The sequence below is a fragment of the Anabas testudineus genome, chromosome 17 (assembly GCF_900324465.2).
Source record: "Anabas testudineus chromosome 17, fAnaTes1.2, whole genome shotgun sequence".
NCBI classification, from domain to species: Eukaryota; Metazoa; Chordata; class Actinopteri; order Anabantiformes; family Anabantidae; genus Anabas; species Anabas testudineus.
The window spans coordinates 6691421-6710295 of NC_046626.1; the positions used below are offsets into that span (position 1 = coordinate 6691421).

Below are 18875 nucleotides of genomic sequence, written 5' to 3' on the forward strand. Positions count from 1 at the left end.
GTCAGTCTTTCTCTCGCTTTTGTTTTGATCAATGCCACACTGAGATTAATCATAAATAACTGTATAAGGGTGTGGCTTTCTCTTTTTCTTTCTTTTAAGCTGACAGTCCAAAGTCCACGTTACTTGTCCAGACAACAACAGAGGAGCTTTGTGATTTAACCATCTTTGATTTAAAAAAAGATTTCATACAGGTTACAATGATGGAGCATAATGCTTAAGAGTTTACCAGAGCTGCTAGAAAACAGTTTTCCACACTTATGTGTATGAAACATGAGGCTTAATGATTTCTATTTTATTATCAAACGGGAAATCCTCCTATCAGTAAATTCTTACAGCTCACATTTCAATGGCATATCATGACATACATCACTGTAGTAGTACAGTAAAGTAACTCTAGTTACAAACTCTGATACAACAGGAAGGTTTCAGCACATTTGCTTAATACTCCAGCTAATACAGATACAGGTAACAACAAACTCCCCTAATGCTGCTTCTTACTGTCTCCACAAATACCGTGTGCAAACAAATACATTCTATATATATGTATAAGAATTTAACACGTTTAATATCCATAGTGTTACTCATTGTGTTAATTTTGCGAAGCAGAACTTTCCTTTCAGTGTGCATTAGTGAATAAAACATTCATCGAAAACAGAACCAAATTCAAGTTTAGATACCAGCATCAGACAATGACCAGACCACCACCATCACATTTACATGTAACCGCACATTAAAGGCCGCAACTACAAATATTATATCCATTTTGGTAGTTTTTCTAGAGATGTGACCTCTAAACTGTTTTAATCACGTCTCCTGATTTTTAGTGGTTCTCTTAAATCTGAGTTTCAGGACAACATGTGCAACCTGGAAATGTGCCTTGAAAGTGCACTTCACTATTATTTGGTGAATTAGTTGATCATAATTTATATTCCTCATTTGTCTGTCTCCACCCACTTAATGTCTTCACTCCGTCTTTGTCTCTCACTCTTATATCAATGCTTGATAACCTGAGGTTGACTATTTTCCGTTGGAGGACTTTGTGCAACCTTGATCCACATTACCTCAGATGTCCCCTAGAGGGCAGTGTGGCTATACTTGCCACATTAAAGTGCTGTGCATACATAAGAAATCAGTCAGGGATCCAAAGAAGTCGAGGCCCCCACCTTGCTGAAGAAGATTCTCAACTTTAAAGGGAACGTGGAAAGAAATTTGAAGTGATACCAGAACCTCTTATTTAAAAGACTTCATGCTCTAAAAGCATCCTTCTCACTGAAAATAAAAACTGTTTTCATCACTGACTCAAAGCTCAAAGTCACAAAGGGAAAACTCAACAGCAGAGATGCAGCAGCATCCAGGCAAAGGCTTTGCTCAGATCCACACTTGTCTTACTTTGGTGTGTGATTTGTCTCTGTCCTCTGAGTGGAGCGAGTGGCTGACGGCACAGGACTCTCCTGTCAGTAGGTGTATCTGGAGAGTGGCGTGTCCTCCATAAGATCATCCTGGTGAAGGTGAACAAGCCATAAATGATAACTTGAGAGCCTGCAAGGTTGTTAGGTCAAGTCATATCCAGATTCAGCTAGAAAAACATTATTATTGAGGACTTAGTCTGAACTTGCTATGTACTAGCAGGTGGTTAATCAGTAAATAAGGCAAAATAATTTATTAACTACTACTTTGTATTATGAAACTGCATCTGCAAAGTATGTAATAGCATATGGATAAATGTAGTAGATTACAAGGTTCATTCACTTCCCCTCCAAATAAATACTCCAAAATACTCTAAAACTATGCATCATACATTTCCCATGCTGCACCTGGATAGGGACTTTCATTATATTAGATGTTTTGTTAAAAATCTGAAATCTAAAGTTGAAGCTGAGATAAAAGATGACATCATCAGTGGATACTTGCTCTGACTATCAACAGCTTTCTTTATGATTAGTAAACTGACCGTGAGCACAAACTCATATGAGTGTCAGGGTCTCGTTATCAACCTGCACTGCGCTACGTGTTTGCGCAGAGGAGAGCACCTTACCATGGGTAAATCCTGCAGCCGATGAAATTCTGGGTTGTTTGTCCGCTGGCGAAATTTGAGGAAGAGGACGACAAAAACAATGGCAGTGGTGATAATGAAAACCGACAGCAAACCGGCCAGCAGGGGGTCTAGCGGAGAGCTTGAGCGGTAGTGGGGCCCCTTAAGATCTACATGACAGAGGAATGGACAAACATAATCACATATATATTTACGATGAAGTGAGAGAATAAAGCTCACAATGACTGAAACCATTTTCTCTCAGCTTACCTTCATCTCCCACATTGAGTTCTGATGGGACCTCCCGATGTGTCGGCCCTGCAGGTCCCCAGCCTGCAGCTGAGGCCAGAGGATGACCTGTGGTCTGGGTGCTGGCTGTTGTCATTGATTCTGACTGTGGCTGGGCGGTGGAGGGGGCAGTGGAACCTGTATCCTGCACTGGGTGGGTGGTCTGAGATGAAAAGGTGATGAGGGGCTCTCTGGTGTGGCCTTCAGTGGTAGAGACACGCTGCAGAGGGGTGGTGCTCTGTGCCCTCGGCGTGGATGAAAGGCTGTCTGCAGCAGCTGAAAGTGGGGATGTGAGGGCAGTGCTGTATCAATTCAAAACAGTACAGAGAATTCTTCAAAGGAAATGCACACACGGCAGACACAGGTACTGTAACTGCTCATGAATATTAACGCTGTATCCATAATATTTCGTTGTCAGGCCCCACCTGCCCCTGCTTGACAAGGCTAAGAAACCCTGAGGGGAAAAACAGAGGCGACGACCTGTTTTTACACAGTTTGTGTTTTCATGCCTCAAATCAACAGCATAATAGTGGTGGTAGTGATGGATCTCGCACTTTGCTCACTGCTGCAGAACCTGACTCAGACAAACAACAGGTACGACCTTTTTTTGGTTCTTGAGGTGACGACAACATGAACTCTCCACTTATATATCTATACAGCTAAAAAAAGACAAGTAGACAGAGGTGTTGTTTTAATGTCTGATTAAATATTTTATTATCAAATACTTATTTGGCTGCCACGGAGGTGAGATTTACTAAAGATAGATTTTAAAACTAACAGTGAAAAGTGGCACTTTAACCTAAGCGAGCAATTAAGAAAATATTATGCACATGAATTATTATCTGCAGCCATAAATAACAAGACATGTTGCAAACTGATAGATGACAGGTGGCGATGCACCGACCTGCACATTATACCGCAGGGACAGACAGCGAGGTGACGGCGACAGGTAAATATGGGGGAAGAGTGCGAGCTCCGTAGCATTATGTCATATTGTTTGTTATTACTGTGCCCTTCAGTGAGGCAACACGGCATCAGCTGACGGGGTTATATTTATCTGATCTATAAAAGGGAAACTCTTAAATGAGGTTATGACACACATTCTCAATCTCAGTCCAGTCATGTGGGGTTCAGGGGAGGACTGTTCCTGGAACGCCACTGGCTAAGGAGGAGAGAGTCTGTGTTTGCAAACAGGCTGCTTTTAGTGTGTGGGTAGTTGTATTTTAAGAGTCCAGTCTGGACACAGTAAACAGAATGAACTGGGCAATTATAGTTGCACACTTTCAGAATGATTGATGAAATGTTGACCATAAGATCTGTGTTGATGATAATGTCAGATGCATGTAAACAGTGCACACTAGTTAGTCCTGATTACCTGAAGGAGAGACAGTGCCAGTGGGAGCGCTCGTGGCGACAGACGCAGTCACATGTGGAGTGGAGGCTTGAAACACCTCGTCTGTCACAGTCTCTGATGGAAGTGCTGCTTCGGCCTCTGTCACGGCTGCGGCTCCAGTCGAGGTTTCATTCCCGCCTGCGAGATTATGTGTCCGTTGAGGGACCTCACCCCCAGGATCCTTTGTCAGGTCAGGAGTTGCTGAAGTGCCTGCGTGACTCAGAGGAGCAGTGGAGGAGCGGACAAGAGGCTCAGCACTGCTCTGGCCTATTAGAGACAAAGCATACACAATTAACTGTTAATTGTTTTTGCTTTAGAAATTCCCTCTTGATTTTCAAATGAAGCATCAAATATTCCAAATACACGTGAGAAGCTGGGACAAGAGAACTTAAAATGCTTTTTTGACTACAGAAATAGCTGCTGAAACATTTTTGGTCAGCTGACCAATCGATTAATCGACTATTCATTGCAGCTCTGTGCAACCTACCCCCTGAAGATAGGCTGTTTTATATCATACAAGACACAGAGACGCAGTGAATCCTCACAAGTATAAAAATGAGACACCATGAGAAAACTAAATGTAGTAAACAGGCATTAAAGTTTAAATGAGTGTCTGTGCACATCGTGTCAGGTTGGTAGAAGTTCACAGAGGAAGTCAGAATGATTAAAGAATGATCAAAAGCAGCCACAGCCTGCAGCTCCACACTAACTTTCTTATACGATCAGTTGACTGTGGAGAGCATCATCGGCTGAATCAATAACGAGCCACATCTCAGCTCTGTCCACATCAAACACAAAGACACGCACCGCAGGGGGGGGGATGACGCCTTACCTTCTGTCTGCTGGAGGTAGGGGAGAACCGCCAACACGCAAAACACCAAATGGATTTCAGTCTTCATCTCCTCCGCGTTCTTTTCTCTGCAGATCCCGGTAAATGAAAAAACAGAAATCACCGTGCGGGCTCTCCACGGTGGCTCTGCTTTTTTAGCTGTGAGGCTGTTTCCGTTACGTGATTTGACAGGGCGCATCATCGGCGCTAAAAATATCCTGAGGGAGTCGGGCAGAAGAGGAGTAGGGGTGGGGCAGCATGCGGGCGGGTGGGAGCCGCAAAGAGACGCACGGCTTTTATTTTGGAGAGCACAAAGTGTCAGTGATGCTCCTGGAAATTCGTGCTTCGTCTTTCAGTCCGGGGTGTCTCCCCCCACCCCCCCCCTGGTCAGTTTGCAATGTCTGCATGTTTTCCTCTGAAACACCCCGGTTTGCAGTCGCTGCTGCTCGGCTGCTCCAATCAAATGTCAGTGCGTCAGAGGCGCAGTTGTCTGCGTCAGGAGCGCCTGTTGTAGATCCGATCGCCGGAGCACTGTGCGCGCACACACACACACACACACACACACACCGTGAAGCTGGTGGGCAACTTTTACTGTGTCCTCTGCTCCCGTCGGCCTACTGCGGTGGTGTAGAGGCATTAAATGGTAACAGCTGAACGGCTGTCTGCGTTTGCTGGGGAGGGAGGGGGGTGGGGTGGGGGTGGGGGGGGGGGGGTAATGTGAGACAACAACTTTTCAGCCCCCACAGAGGTCAGTCTGTCGTCACGCTCGAGCGCGCGCGTCCCCACATGTGCGCACGGCGCACGGACAGCTGAACGTCCTCTGCCAGCCTCGGTCACATTTTAGAGGACAGTGGATGCTTCTGTTGATTCTTTCTGTCTGTTTGTTTTTTTATTTTTAACAAATACCCATCAGACTCGAAAGGCGATCTAGAGGCAACAGGAGGGAAGGTTCACGCTGCGCCAGATGGAGACTCCAACCAATCCGGGAGAGAACCCGGTGGAGTTGGAGTTAACGGTGGAGAATGTGGAGTCGGTGAGTTACTGTCTATAATGATCCATTTCACTGAGTGATTATTAGTTATTGAACCACATGCTGCAGGTGTTTATTACCCCAGACATTAAATTCACGACCCGCAGCATCATCTCAGTCTTGATGTTTTTATTTGTAGGAATAATTCATCGTTTTAAAACAACAACGTTTCCTCCAAATAGAAAACTGTAGTTTGTCAATAGTTGTTTGGGATAAGGAGACGAGACAAACTGGACCTTTTGTAACATGATACTAGCTGTAAGCATTTGCTGTCCTAATAATAACTAACAGCATGTGCTTTGGATTAGTTGCTATGAAAACACTTTTTTTCTAAATCTCACTTCTGTTTAGTTCAATTTATTTATTTAGCACCAAATCACAACAAAACCCACCTCCAGACACTTCACATAGTAAGGTTAACACCTGCTCATCCAGCATGTAGGCTTTTAAATGTTTGTTGTAAATGCAGCTTCAATTTCAAATGTTATTATTGTGAGTACATACTTCAATATTAAGTGGAGCCCTCTCTTATCATAATCACATTGTCTTTGTATTTTTGTTTGTCTGTTTTACTCCAGGCTCTCTGCCAGCTGTACTTCGACCCGGACATGGAGCGTAAGAATGTGGCTCAGAAGTGGCTGACCCAGGCCCAGGCCTCCGCACAGGCCTGGCAGTTCTGCTGGGCCCTGCTCAGCCCTGACAAGGTCTGCTTTTATGTTTCCACGTCTCCCACTAACGGGATTTTAACTGTTATCTTCATAGCGAACCCTCCTTTCCGTCGTGCGTCTCTTTGTGTGGAGTTTGCATGTTTTCACTGTGACTGTGTAGGTTTCCTGCTGGTGCTCGGCCCTCCTTCATCCTAAGACCTGCACTCAGGTGAATTGGTCACTCGAAATTGTCCCTAGGTGTGAGTGTGAATGGTCTGTCTCTCTGTGTCAGCCTTGCAATAGACAGACGAGCTGTCCAGGGTGTCCCCTGCCTCTCGTCCAATAACAGCTGGGTTTGGCTCCAGCGTCCTGATGACCCTTAACAGAAAAAGTGGTTAAGATGATGGATCTTCAAAGTGTGAATGTGTCTCTTTGCAGCTTCCAGAGGTTCAGTTTTTTGGCGCCAGCACTCTCCACACAAAGATCTCTCGCCACTGGAACGACCTCCCCACAGACCAGCATGAGAGCCTCAGGATGCAGCTCCTCTCCCACATCCTACGCTTCTCCTCGGGGCCTAAGATGGTGCTGACTCGTCTATGTGTAGCCCTGGCCTCTATGGCTCTTAATTTAATTCCTCAGGCTTGGTCCCAGCCAGTGGCGGACCTGGTGAGGGCATTCCAACCACAGAAGCCTGACTCCGAAGGTGGGTCTGGCACAGAGGTCTCTCAGGATCCCCACGCGCACTGCCTCGCGCTGCTCGAGCTCCTCACTGTACTTCCAGAGGAGTTCCAGAGCAGCCGGCTCATCCAGGCTCGTCGCACCCAGCTCAGGGAGGCCCTAGCTGGGGAGTGGACAGTGATGTGTCCCATGCTGCGTCAGCTCCTCCAAAGCCAAGATTCAACGAACCAGGTGAAGGAGAAGGTGCTGCGCTGCCTGTCCAGCTGGGTGGGGCTGGATGTGCCATTAGGGGAGAGTCATGAATTGGTCCAGGACTGTTTCACTGCTTTGTCCAACCCTGAGCTGTTTGACACGGCCGTAGAGACCATAGTCAGTGCTATCTCACAGCCTGACTGCCAGAGGTGAGAAACATACTGGATCATGATGTAAGAAGTGCATAGTGAGTTTGCAGGTGCGTAAATCGCAACGTGTGTGCAGGTACATCGACGCTCTGCTGAACCTGACGCCTCTGGTGCTGGGCCTCCATGACCAGTTAAAGACGGCGGCTCAGGACGGAGACATGGAGACCTCGCATGGCATCTGTCGCATTGCTGTTGCCATGGGAGAAACACACTCAAGGTACATGCAGGCGCGCACGCTGTGTCACCTCGATTCATTATGTGGCTTTCATTTATTAATTTGGATCACTGTGTTTCTGCACGACAGGGTTTTGTTGGAACAGGTGGATCACTGGCAAGAATATCTGGCTTTGGTCAACATGATTCTCTTCTGTACTGGTATCCCTGGTCATTACCCAGTCAGTGAGACCACCAGCTCCCTCACACTCACCTTCTGGTACACCCTGCAGGTTGGAAGTCTGTTGGAAAAGCAATCACTGTTGCAGAGGTTTAAAGCATCTGTCTGGTTTGTGTTTTGTACATGTCTGATTTAGACATAGGTTTTTTTTTTTCTTTATTATTTCCGGCATGTTCAGGATGACATCTTGTCATTTGAGGAGGAAAAGCAGGAGGTTTACCTACAGATCTACAGGCCGGTTTACTTCCAACTGGTGGATGTGTTGCTACATAAATCCCACTATCCCTCCCAGGAGGAGTATGACTCCTGGTCCTCTGATGACAGGGAGCAGTTCAGAATTTATAGGTAAGATGAGATAGAAACCCCTAAAAGTGGACACGGGCCCTTTTTCACGGCATAGAAAACCTTCACATTAGACTGGACAAAAAGTACAGTGCATCTTTCTTAAGAGTCTATTTTGCACTAAAATTCATCCAGTAGCTGCTGCTGTCACTAATCATGGGAGCTGCACAGATTTTGGTTGCCTCTCTCACTATGAATCTACGGCTGTTTTGCATTGCAGAGTAGACATCTCTGACACTCTGATGTATGTGTATGAAATGTTGGGGGCAGAGCTGCTCAGTAACCTCTACGACAGGCTGGGCCGACAGCTGATGGACCCCCAGCAGTCAGCGGTATGGCAGGTAATGTAATTAATTAAAAACAACTGCAGATTGAAACATATGTTGCGCTGACAGTGCTTTTATCAATCAATTATGCTGATTGATTTGTGATTGGAATTGAGCTGCAATCTATAAACCTGCAGTATCATACATAATGTTTGTTCTCTTTCCTCCCAACTCCAAATCTTCTCCTTCTCAAGGACACAGAGGCTCTGTTATTTGGCTTCCAGTCCATAGCGGAGACCATAGATGTGAACTACTCTGATGTTATTCCGGGCCTTATTGCTCTCATCCCCAGAGTGAACATCAGCAACGTGATGTTGGCCGACACGGTCATGTACACCATAGGTACATATCCAGACACGTTAATTTGACATCATTTTTATTTGGTGTCACGACATGCTCCCTTTTTGGCTAGGATCCCTGGCCGAGTGGCTGGCTGACCACCCAGTGATGCTGGGTGGCATATTACCCATGGTGCTCCAGGGTCTTGAGAAGGCGGAGCTATCTGTGTCCAGTGTATCTACTCTGAAGAGGATCTGCAGGGAGTGCCGACATGACCTCGCGCCCCTACGCTCAGGACATCCTCACTGCGTCACAGGTCAGACATAAATGATCAAACGATTAAAGAAGCTAAATGTACTTTTACATACACATGTGATACTGACACTTACACTTATCTTTAGGATGTACTGGTAAAGGAAATTCACAAGGTGAGTAAACAGCCCTCAACAGTTCATTGCACTTAATAAAACCAGAATAAGTGAACCAACCATCTCTCTCTGAGGACATCATGTATGATGTGCACCGTGTGTGTCGTTGTGTGTCTGTGTGCAGAGCAGCCAGTGCATGTGGCTGATGCAGGCTCTGGGTTTCCTCCTGTCCGCCCTGCCCGTGGACGAGATTCTGGGCAGACTGCACTCTCTCATCGCCCCTCATGTCCAGCAGCTCGATACGCTGGCCCAGCAAGAGGTACCGAATCTCATGCAAGTTTAACACTGACATTTCAATTAACACTGATGGCATATAAAGTAAGACGTGATACTGCCTAGGATCTCAGTGTACACTACAAATAATTCCCATATACAGTAGTATAAAACAATATTGCTTTTATCGTGATAAGTATCAATATATTGCATTTACTTCAGCTAAAAACACAAAAAACATACAATCACTAGATACGAGTGGCTTTCTTTATTACCCTCATTTTTGCCTCGGACGTTAACACCACATATACAGTAACTATTGATTTTTCTCCTCGCTCTCACATTTGGCACTGTCTTCTCCTCAAATGCTGATGTCATCACTATATCTGACATATATCTTCTCTGTCTATCTTTACAGCCTAATCCCACTAACAAACAGTCTATCATCCACGTCCTGGGCATGCTGTCCAGTCTCTTTACTACTCTGGATATCAACACGCAAGCAGATGGTTTAGAAGGAGCAGCCAGTCCTAGACGCACACCCTCACAGACGACACACAACCCAGTAAGTTGAGGACAAAATGAGTACTTACTGTACAACTGTGTTCCTTTGGACTGTACTGCCAGCTCAGCTATCGTATATCATGCTACAGATTTTTTGTAGTGAAACATGCATTAAATGACCTCATTCATCTGTTTCCTAATTTCTGAATATGCAATATGTTTCTGTGTGCTGCAATTCACCAATTGCAGTCTGTTCTCTATGTATATGTATGTTTTTGTTTTTAGGTTGTAGTTGTGCTTCAGCAAGTGTTCACGCTGATACAGAGCGTCCTCAGCAAATGGCTCGATGACTCAGAAGTCGTAGAGGTAGGAGGGTTTTTCACTGCTGCATAAATGTGCCCGTGTACGATGCTGTGTGTGTTTGTGATTTCTCTGTGTGTGGTTACTGACTCACGCTCGCTCACTGTGCCCCCCCCCCCACCCCGTCACCCCCTTCAGGCAGTATGTGGGGTATTTGATAAATCCGTTCGAACCCTCCTACATGATTTCGGGCCCATGGTGGCTCAGCTGACTGAGATGCTCGGGCAGATCTACAGCGCCTTCCCACAAGCCTCTGCCCTGGACCTGGCCCGGCAGGTTTGCCTCCACAGATCAGGGCCCTGATTAAAAGCATTAATGAAGATTGTTTTTTTGCTTTCGGCATCAGAGGCCATTCTTGCTCTTTTCTTTTTCTTTTTGTAGCTCGTGCACATATTTGCCGGAGAGGAACACCACATCGCCAAGATCAAAACCCTTATTGAAGTGTTAACATCCACCACGCTCACCATATTTCAACAGGGTGAGAAACGGCTGGAAAGACATTTCTGTTTGTGTTTGTACATGGACTCGGCTTGCTCATCACACCTGTTTTACAGGTCCACGGGATCACCCTGATATTGCAGAATCATTTATGTACCTTCATGCTCAGGTTGGTCGAACGCACTGTATGTATATCTCTATATTATCATTATATGTTGTATATAACAATCTCTCCCTGACCGCAGTGTGCTCTTTATTTTTAGATTCTTAAAAGGAAGCCTGATTTGTACCTGTCTGACCAGCTCGATATGAAAGCACTGTTTTACTGTGGTCAGTATCATTGTGTGCCAGTAGATCACTAAATCCCAAACAGGATGCATGTGTGACTTGTGATGTGTCAAACAACCTCTCAGCTATTGTTCTATCCTCTGTTTTCTCCAGGCGTCCTGTCACTCAAGTTTCCAGAGACACCCACAGTAAAAGCTGCCAGTCTGTTTTTTGTAAGCTGATGCAGGAATGTGCAGGGTTTCACTTTACACCTCTTTTTTGACTAACTAATCAGCTTAATCCATTCTTGTTCTTTGTCTTTGTCCTTGGCAGACAGAGCTGCTGCCTCGTTGTAAAGACATGCCCTCACTAGGCGAAGTGCTGCAGAGGGATGGAAAGCTCCTGACAGAGACCATCCTCCAGGTGAGTCAGACTTTCTTCAGAGCACATAATGTAAAATAATACAGGTCATATTTTATTATTGTGGAAAATATGCACCCCTTCCTTTCAGATATTACCCTGTAGCTTGTAGATCCAGTGACAACATTGTGACTGAAGCACACTGTATGCGTTTACTCCTGTCCTAGGCAGTTGGAGGTGGGTCTCCTCGCAATCTAACTGAGCATTTTTCTGACGTGCTGCTGAGTCTCAACAGACACTGTCCGGCCTTATTGTCCCAGTGGATGAAAGAAACACTTCAGACCCCAGGATTCCCCTCGACCCAGGTGTCCACAGAGCAGAAACACACCTTCATTCAGCAGCTCGTAAGGTAACAATGTCTCTCAACTCTTTGGGAGTAACGTGTCAAATGAAAGCTGATGTGCTCCACAACTGCTGGATGTGTAAACAGGCAAATGTTTACCTACACAGTGAAATGTCAGTGTTCACAGCTTGTTTCCACTTCCTCCATGTGGTGGAAATGGCTTACTCTGAGCGATGGGACCAGAGAATAATAATTAATGTTAATAATAATGTTATACCATTTGAAGCACTTCCATACTACAGCAGAATACAATGCAGATATTAATGTTGTAAATTACTATTGTAGTAATTATCTACAAAGACCCAATATCAGCAAACATTAGTGTTCCTGTGTTTGCTAACACAAGTTTATCCATTTAAAAGACAACTTGATCATTAGAAAATTGTTCAATTACATTGGCACAGCTGGAAACATGCATGTTTTCATGGAAAACAAATACATTTCTGAGTGACCCCAAGTCTTTAAACAGTAGTCAACCTATCTCAGCCACATACGTTATATAGTTTTGTGTTTCTTTGTTCTAGGGAACAAACCAACAAGCGGCGTGTTAAGGACATTGTGAAGGAGTTCTCTCTGCTTTGTCGAGGTCTGCAGGGTTCTGGATACTCAGATTTCTAATCTGAGCTGATGACTTTCCCTTCCTCCTTAAGTCTATGGGAAAGACGACATAAAGTAACTCACAAAACACAAGTAACAGTGGACTATGAGTGGACTCTCGAAAACCACGACATTTAACCGAAGCAAAGTAAAAATGAGACAGATTAACAGGACTGTTATGTGTGAACCTCTGTGGAACATGTTTTTAATAAAAACATCTCTGTCAGTTTCAAAGCATGATAACATTTTTAAAAAGAGTCATAGTGCACTTTTCTTGTCTCCAGGAATCTTTTTGACAACTGACAAAAAAATACCAATAAACACATGATTCTTTGCAGCTGCATGAACAACTCTGTGTGTGTGTGTGATTAATTGTCTTCCGTTGTGTGCTGCTGGAAATCATCACACTTTATCAAAATATAGAAACCCTCGCCACCAGAGCCAGGCTTGTTTGTCTTTTAAAAATGTGACGTCATTACATTACATAGCTTAGAACTCTTGTACATGTATACATCTGCTAATATATAATAAAAGAAATCACTTTCACAACAGAAAACAAGACCAACTTTTTAAGCAGACAACATGTCCTGACAATAGACTGCTTCCTTATTATTATTATTTTTAAATCAGTGGGGATGGCAGTTGTCATCCAGGCTGCAACCACAGTACAAAAAGTTGACTCCTGAAGTCCTGTCTTAGTGGTAGTTGGTGCGGATGGTTCTGAGATGAGAGGGGTGTAAGTGCTTCGGGTGTTACTGGGTGACTGTGCAGTTCAACCACAGCTCATTAGTCTTCTCTTCATCCAGTCCTGACCCCAGACGATAGACACTATCGTATTCTTGTGAAGAGGTTCAGCACTGACTTCGATTCCTGAGGAAAACAATGATGTAATATGTGTAAGGTGAATGGGAAGTCATCATTCATATATTCATTCGTTCATTAGTGCCAACACAAAATGGATCAGACCTTTGTGCAGCGTGTCTTACTGAAGACATTCCAGAAACGTAGTGTCTCGTCCCCAGCTCCTGTAACGATGGCTTCCCCATCTGGAGACACAGCCTGGACAGGAAAGAGAAACACAAACTGGTCAAAGGATGGAGGTATTTTAGGGCATGTGTGTAATGGTATTATTTAAACCTGCAGTCTCACCAAATACAACACTCTGTAGGAGTGTCCTGTCAGCTTGGCCACCTGTGTTAATGACGGATACTTCCACACAAGGATCTGGTTCTGTGAGTAGCCGTGAGTGCTCACCTTCAAACAAAGGAAGTACAATTAGCTAAAAATGTAAAACATTCTGTAGGATTGTGGAACGCTTGCTACAGAAATACACTTAATAACACAGACAGACTTGTTCAGGTATCTTCATACAGATACTGCCTCCAGTATGTACTTCAATGAGTGTGTGTGTGTGTGTGTGTGTTTCCTCACCAGTTCATTGGCGTGTTTGGACCAGGCCAGGTTGCAGACCTGGGAGCCCGTGTCTGTGCTCTGCAGGGCCTGGCCCGTCAGCGTGTTCCAGAAGCGCAGGCAGCGGTCGGCGGTGCCGCCTCCTGAAGCCAACAGCCCGTGCTGGTGGGGGGACCAGGCAATGGCCTTAACTGCTGCCAGGTGATCGCTGTACTGCTGCACTGGGAGCAGACTGGAGCTGTTCCACACCAACAGCTGACCAGGAGACAACAGGAAACAGGATGCAGAGTCTGTTCACGTTTACTCTCATATATTAGATCTTAACTGAATTATTTTGTTTGAGTTTTAGATTCTCGCACCTTGTTGTCATTTCCCCCAGACGCGAGATGCTGGTGGTCAGGAGACCATTTGAGACCACACACTTCTTGCCTGTGACCCTGCAGCCTCCTCTCAGATGAAGGGGGGGTTCTGACATCCCGCTGGAGGATCACTCTGTCTCGACTTCCTGACGACAGCTGCTCCCCGTTCCATGCCAGGGCACCTTGGACACAAAGGGTAGTGGAGGAGGGGCTAATTTTTCACCGCAGCTATCTAACATGACTCATGTGTCTTTATTTAACACGTGCTCACTGGTCCTATATAGACAGTGCATAGTGGAGTTCAGCCTTCCTAGGTTGCTTTTGCAGACTAAAACACACTTTAGCCAGCAGTGTGAGATTCTACTTCACTCCAGTTAGAACTGACCTACACGGGCTGAGTGACCCTCCAGACTGGTTAGCTTCCTCCCTCCTGCTGCGTCCCAGATCTGAACATAACCTTTGTGGGTTCCAACAGCAACCAGACTTCCCTGACATAACCAGATCAAAAATAAAGACAGTCAATCCAACTACAGGGGAAATCACACAGTTATACTTGAAACAGTTGCATTCTCTCCTGCTACTCAGGCTTATAATCAATTCAGCTCTGGTACTTTACCCGCTCATTCCAACACACAGATGTAACAGAGTCTCCATCCACTGAAAGGTCACATAACCTGGTCACCTGTTAATACACAAGATATTTACCATTTAACAAATCTACCATTTCCACTTTTCTACTATGTATGGTCTTTTTAATAAAGGCAAATAGCTCATGAAAATGAAAGTGATATTCGTCCCCTGCAAGGCTTTGGTAACTGGATACATTCAGTCAATAAAAAAATCAAACCATAATTCAATCTCCTCTGACCTGGCTGGTGCAGGCACTCCACAAATAAACACAGGCTCCCAGGCCGACACTGAGCAGGTTACCCGCCGACCAGTCTACCAGGTTGAGGTAGAAGTCATCCTGCAGCTCTGGAGCATCCAGCACTTTGAAGGGGATCTTGGAGATCTTTCGGGCTGGTTTCCGAGGGGAGCGGAGCAGCTTGTGACTACCAAAAAATCAAAAAGGAATGGGGACAGTTAACCGACCACAATCTGAGAGCAAACGGTGTGTTCAGTCGGCAGTAAATAAGATGTACCATACCTCTTGTTACTAAGCGGAGAAAGGGAGTATGGTGAGACTTCGTTATCACTATCAAAAGGCACTCTCTTAGTGTGAACAGTGTACTGTGGACACACAAAGTAAAGATTTTTATTCATTACTTCTAGTCTCAGTTATTAGAAATTAATAACATTTCAGGCTTTGGAAATGAACAGACTCTAACCCTAAAAAGGCCGTGAGAGTCTTGAGAAAGGACTGCATGGCGTCGGTCATCTGTGTGAGGGTCTGGCACAGTCTCTATCCCTGCTCCTAGAAGCTCATTCCTCAACAGGGCAGCGTACGCCACAGCATCTGGAGGGGACACGGCGAGAACCCACAAGTAAAAAGATTTGAACGTACACAGTTGTTAGTAAACTTTGAATTAGCGCAGAGGGGAAGGGTTTTTGACCTTTGCTTGAATCTGAACTGGCATCCTTAGACTTTTGGTTCTGACTGGGTGAGCGACAGTTCTCCTGCACAGAGAAGAAAAGGCATTTACATTATGATAGATTACAGCGCGAAGAGAATAGCTCACTGACAAACTAAGAAACAGCTCACATTGGCATAATGGAAGTTGATGCTCCAGTTGCTCCCGGCTCGGGTGGGAATGAAGCGGTCCCCCGACTTGATGCTGACAGGACTGCAGGTTGCACTTACACACTAGGGTGGTCAGAGGGTGAAGAACAGTAAGACAAAAAAGATTTTTAGTTTAGCGTCTGCTCATGCCATATTATTTGAATAAGCTGCATTCATACAGCTCCTACATATTCACATTATGTCAGTTTATGTCACTGAGCCCTGCATGCACCCACATTTCCCCATCTGCAAGCTTGTTTCCACTGTACCTCACCTTTGCCAGGCGGGCCTCTGTCGGCAGGTTCTGGTGGTTGATTTGCCTCAGCAGTCGTCTCTCGTACTCTTGGTCCATCTCTTCAGGGCTGACGAGCAGCAAGGCCCCTCCGCTGCCCTCCCCGCCCCCTTTAAGCCTCCGCTCGCTCCCGGTGAGGAAATCCGCCCAGGATCCCCATCTCTGTGAAAAGCGACTTCGCTTAGCTCAGAGCAGGCGCCAGTGTGGACTTTGCAAACACACATGTGCTCTGAGCTCTTTAAGCGAAGTGGACACATACTCAACGACCTGTGTTTCAAATGCACTAGCGCCCACGTTAACTGGTGACCGTCTTCCCAGTGCGTCGGTCGTAGTCGCAACAGCTGACAGCACGTTAGCTGCTATGCTAGCAGCGATCTGTCTGATTTATGTTATATCGTCAAAACGTATGTTAATATTCCGTCGAGTCGCGTTTGAGTAAAACCTGTCACATACATCAAATCCTCAGTATGTTAACTTACTGTACTTACGGCTGAGTAACTCTACTAGTGAGCTTCTCTCCTCTGCTTCATAGAAAATGCCAAACCTATGCATTTTGTCTTTTGAGCCTTATTTGAGTAAACCTACAAACATCTTCCATCGCACTTCATCATATGAAAAAGTGGAAACAGTAAGGCATTTGATACCGTGTGACATTGTGGGGCTAATGTTAGCTAGTCAGCTGCGCGGTGCACCAGGCTAATGTTAGCTAGTCAGCTAGGCGGTGCACCAGGCTAATGTTAGCTAGTCAGCTAGGCGGTGCACCAGGCTAATGTTAGCTAGTCAGCTGCGCGGTGCACCAGGCTAATGTTAGCTAGTCAGCTGCGCGGTGCACCAGGCTAATGTTAGCTAGTCAGCTGCGCGGTGCACCAGGCTAATGTTAGCTAGTCAGCTACGCGGTGCACCAGCCGGGCTAATGTTAGCTAGTCAGCTACACACTGCATTAATACAGCATTTATCCAGCCGTCTCTCCATCCATTTGTGACCACTGTGTCCATGCACCATGGTCACTGCACTGTCTTAGTTCGCCTGTCTCATTGTAAATTCATGGACGCACCCGAAACTGCAGTATTCAAACCTCAATATTTCTTGCATGTGACTCTAAAGTCTATTTATATACGTTTATAAATCCAAACAGTGCGGGTAACGTGCTCGCTTCCTGTTTCCATCAGCTGTCGTAACTACGAGCAACCACCGACGCATCGGGAAGACGGTCACCAGTGAACGCGGACACTAGTGCATTTGAAACACCTGGTCAATGTGTCGTGTCGTGTTACTGTTGACGTTACAAGGTTAAAAGACCAGGTCCGCGTTTAATATTCACACAAACACGGACAGTATTCAAGCTACAATCTCTTCACAGTGTGCTAACGACAGCCCCGCCGTTGTCATGGTACCACACTCGCACACACTACAACCTATTTCCAAGAGATGTCCCATCAGCTGACGACCGCTCCGCACCGACGCTTTCTTACCGAGCGACGCGGCGGCTAAGTGACCAGATCGGCGGCCATCTCCGGCGGAACACGGCGGCGATGCCACGGGTGAGAGTGTCGTCGCTTTCTTTCACGTAGCAGCACGGACATCCAAAAGGCAAACGCGAGTCGCTGGTGTTGTTTATTTTCACGACAAAAGATGGCGACCAGCAATCAGCTGGGCCAGAAATTCTTTGGTTGACTTCTGCCGTCTGTGCGGCGCTCGACAGCGACCTCAGCCGGCGACGCACGCTCACTGCACAGCCGCACAGCCGCTGTCCCATCCGTGGCCACTGGGCGGCGCCGCTGCACTGCACATCTTTACCTAAAGTGCATAAAGTTTTCTTTTAAGTCGCCCTCCACTTAAAAGGTTTTTCTTCTGTGCGTTATTAACTGTCATATGTTCTCCCTTAAATATGTACATGTAAATCTAGTTAATTTTCAACCCACCTGGTTTCATTGCACGTGTGCTGGAAGTTATGATTCTGCATTTCACACCTTTAAGGTTCTTTTATAGACTGGTAGATCTATTAGCTTCCAAAACCTCTGCAATGTCAAACAGTTGAAGACATGCACGTCAGGGGTATTACATGGATACACAGATTTATTCTGAACTAATAACATATTTTACAACATATATTCCAAATTCACAGAATATAGTTGAGCATGCATGAATGCTGAATGGTCATGTTTATATATATATATTTTTTTTTAAATCAAATCACTTTCAGTAATGCAAAATTACTTAACTTCCAATGCAAATGTTTGCAATGAACTCCTTGAAAAAGAACGTTTTAAAAAGCTCCACACAACTAAAGTTCAACACAAAATGCAACTTAATAACTACTGTGGTTCTCAGCATTCCAGAGAAATCTTAGTTCATTCCTCATGGGCAATGTCCTCCAGTTCATTTATATTCTTGGGTTCGCATGTTGCAACTGTCTTCTTTAAATCCCACCAGAGATTTTCCTTGAGTTTAATTCAGGTTACTGTGACAGCCACTCTGAGATCTTCCAGGGCCTCTGCGAACAGGGCCTCGGGGGACTTTGAGTTTTGCTTGGGATTATTGTCCTTTTAGTGATGAATTCAATGATGTCCAAGCTTAAGCCTCTTTGCAGACAGCATGATATATTCTCCAACAATGTTGTGATGATAATTTTATGACCACATCTTGCCTTTTACACAAAAGTGTCTAGTGCCAAATCAAGCAATGCAACCCCAGAGCATCACCGAACCACCACCATGCCCCACTCTCTACCTGCCTCCTCAGCCCTTGATAGCTTCCTTTCTCTGCACTGTCCACGTAGTGTAACCACTGTTCTTTTAACTTCAAACTTTTGAACTATGTTTCGGTGTCTCCAGGAACGTTCAGTGCCTTTGCTATGTTTTTCTATCCTTGTCCTTGTTTGTGAA

General features: G+C 45.4%; 3 protein-coding genes across 4 annotated transcripts; 1 reads left to right on the forward strand and 2 right to left on the reverse strand.

Annotated features, from left to right (window-relative positions):
- Positions 1-277: 277 nt before the first annotated feature.
- On the reverse strand, positions 278-4857 carry LOC113171732. Its single transcript, XM_026374339.1, has 5 exons — positions 4546-4857; positions 3696-3980; positions 2303-2596; positions 2036-2202; positions 278-1499 (listed from the first exon to the last, which is right to left on the reverse strand). The coding sequence occupies exons 1-5, from the start codon at positions 4742-4744 to the stop codon at positions 1455-1457; spliced, it is 990 nt and encodes a 329-aa protein (XP_026230124.1). The 5' UTR covers positions 4745-4857; the 3' UTR covers positions 278-1454.
- Positions 2632-12265, forward strand: LOC113171729 (importin-13-like). The gene is given in 23 exon segments (XM_026374333.1): positions 2632-2914; positions 5456-5575; positions 6151-6276; positions 6658-7298; positions 7375-7515; positions 7603-7744; positions 7871-8037; positions 8255-8375; positions 8555-8702; positions 8773-8921; positions 8923-8955; positions 9041-9067; positions 9192-9326; positions 9699-9845; positions 10070-10150; positions 10283-10420; positions 10526-10622; positions 10699-10751; positions 10846-10912; positions 11024-11082; positions 11183-11272; positions 11437-11618; positions 12137-12265. Coding segments are annotated over 22 exon segments (2907 nt in total). The 5' UTR covers positions 2632-2914; positions 5456-5506; the 3' UTR covers positions 12231-12265.
- Positions 12266-12383: 118 nt separating this feature from the next.
- On the reverse strand, positions 12384-17679 carry fzr1b (fizzy/cell division cycle 20 related 1b). 2 transcript variants are annotated; one of them, XM_026374337.2, is made up of 14 exons: positions 17463-17679; positions 15973-16152; positions 15681-15782; positions 15532-15595; positions 15307-15434; positions 15126-15208; positions 14847-15030; positions 14595-14660; positions 14364-14466; positions 13979-14160; positions 13641-13874; positions 13359-13463; positions 13176-13268; positions 12384-13079 (listed from the first exon to the last, which is right to left on the reverse strand). In XM_026374337.2, exons 2-14 carry the CDS (start codon positions 16048-16050, stop codon positions 13038-13040), a joined length of 1464 nt encoding a protein of 487 aa, XP_026230122.1. In that variant the 5' UTR covers positions 16051-16152; positions 17463-17679; the 3' UTR covers positions 12384-13037. The 2 variants fall into 2 exon arrangements, with proteins under 2 accessions (XP_026230122.1, XP_026230123.1); XM_026374338.2 differs by having other exon boundaries at positions 15973-16226.
- Positions 17680-18875: the final 1196 nt, after the last annotated feature.

Bases quoted from the DNA above. Each gene is read 5' to 3' on its own strand.
- fzr1b (XM_026374337.2), bottom strand. From the start codon at position 16,050: ATGGACCAAGAGTACGAGAGACGACTGCTGAGGCAAATCAACCACCAG. The intron at 15,031-15,125 runs GTATGGTACATC...ATTTTTTGGTAG, and splicing joins TCTCCGCTTAGTAACAAGAG to TCACAAGCTGCTCCGCTCCC. The intron at 13,080-13,175 runs GTCTGATCCATT...TGTTTTCCTCAG, and splicing joins GTAAGACACGCTGCACAAAG to GAATCGAAGTCAGTGCTGAA.
- LOC113171732 (XM_026374339.1), bottom strand. From the start codon at position 4,744: ATGATGCGCCCTGTCAAATCACGTAACGGAAACAGCCTCACAGCTAAA. The intron at 3,981-4,545 runs GTAAGGCGTCAT...TGTCTCTAATAG, and splicing joins CTACCTCCAGCAGACAGAAG to GCCAGAGCAGTGCTGAGCCT. The intron at 2,597-3,695 runs GTAATCAGGACT...CCCCACTTTCAG, and splicing joins TGGCACTGTCTCTCCTTCAG to CTGCTGCAGACAGCCTTTCA.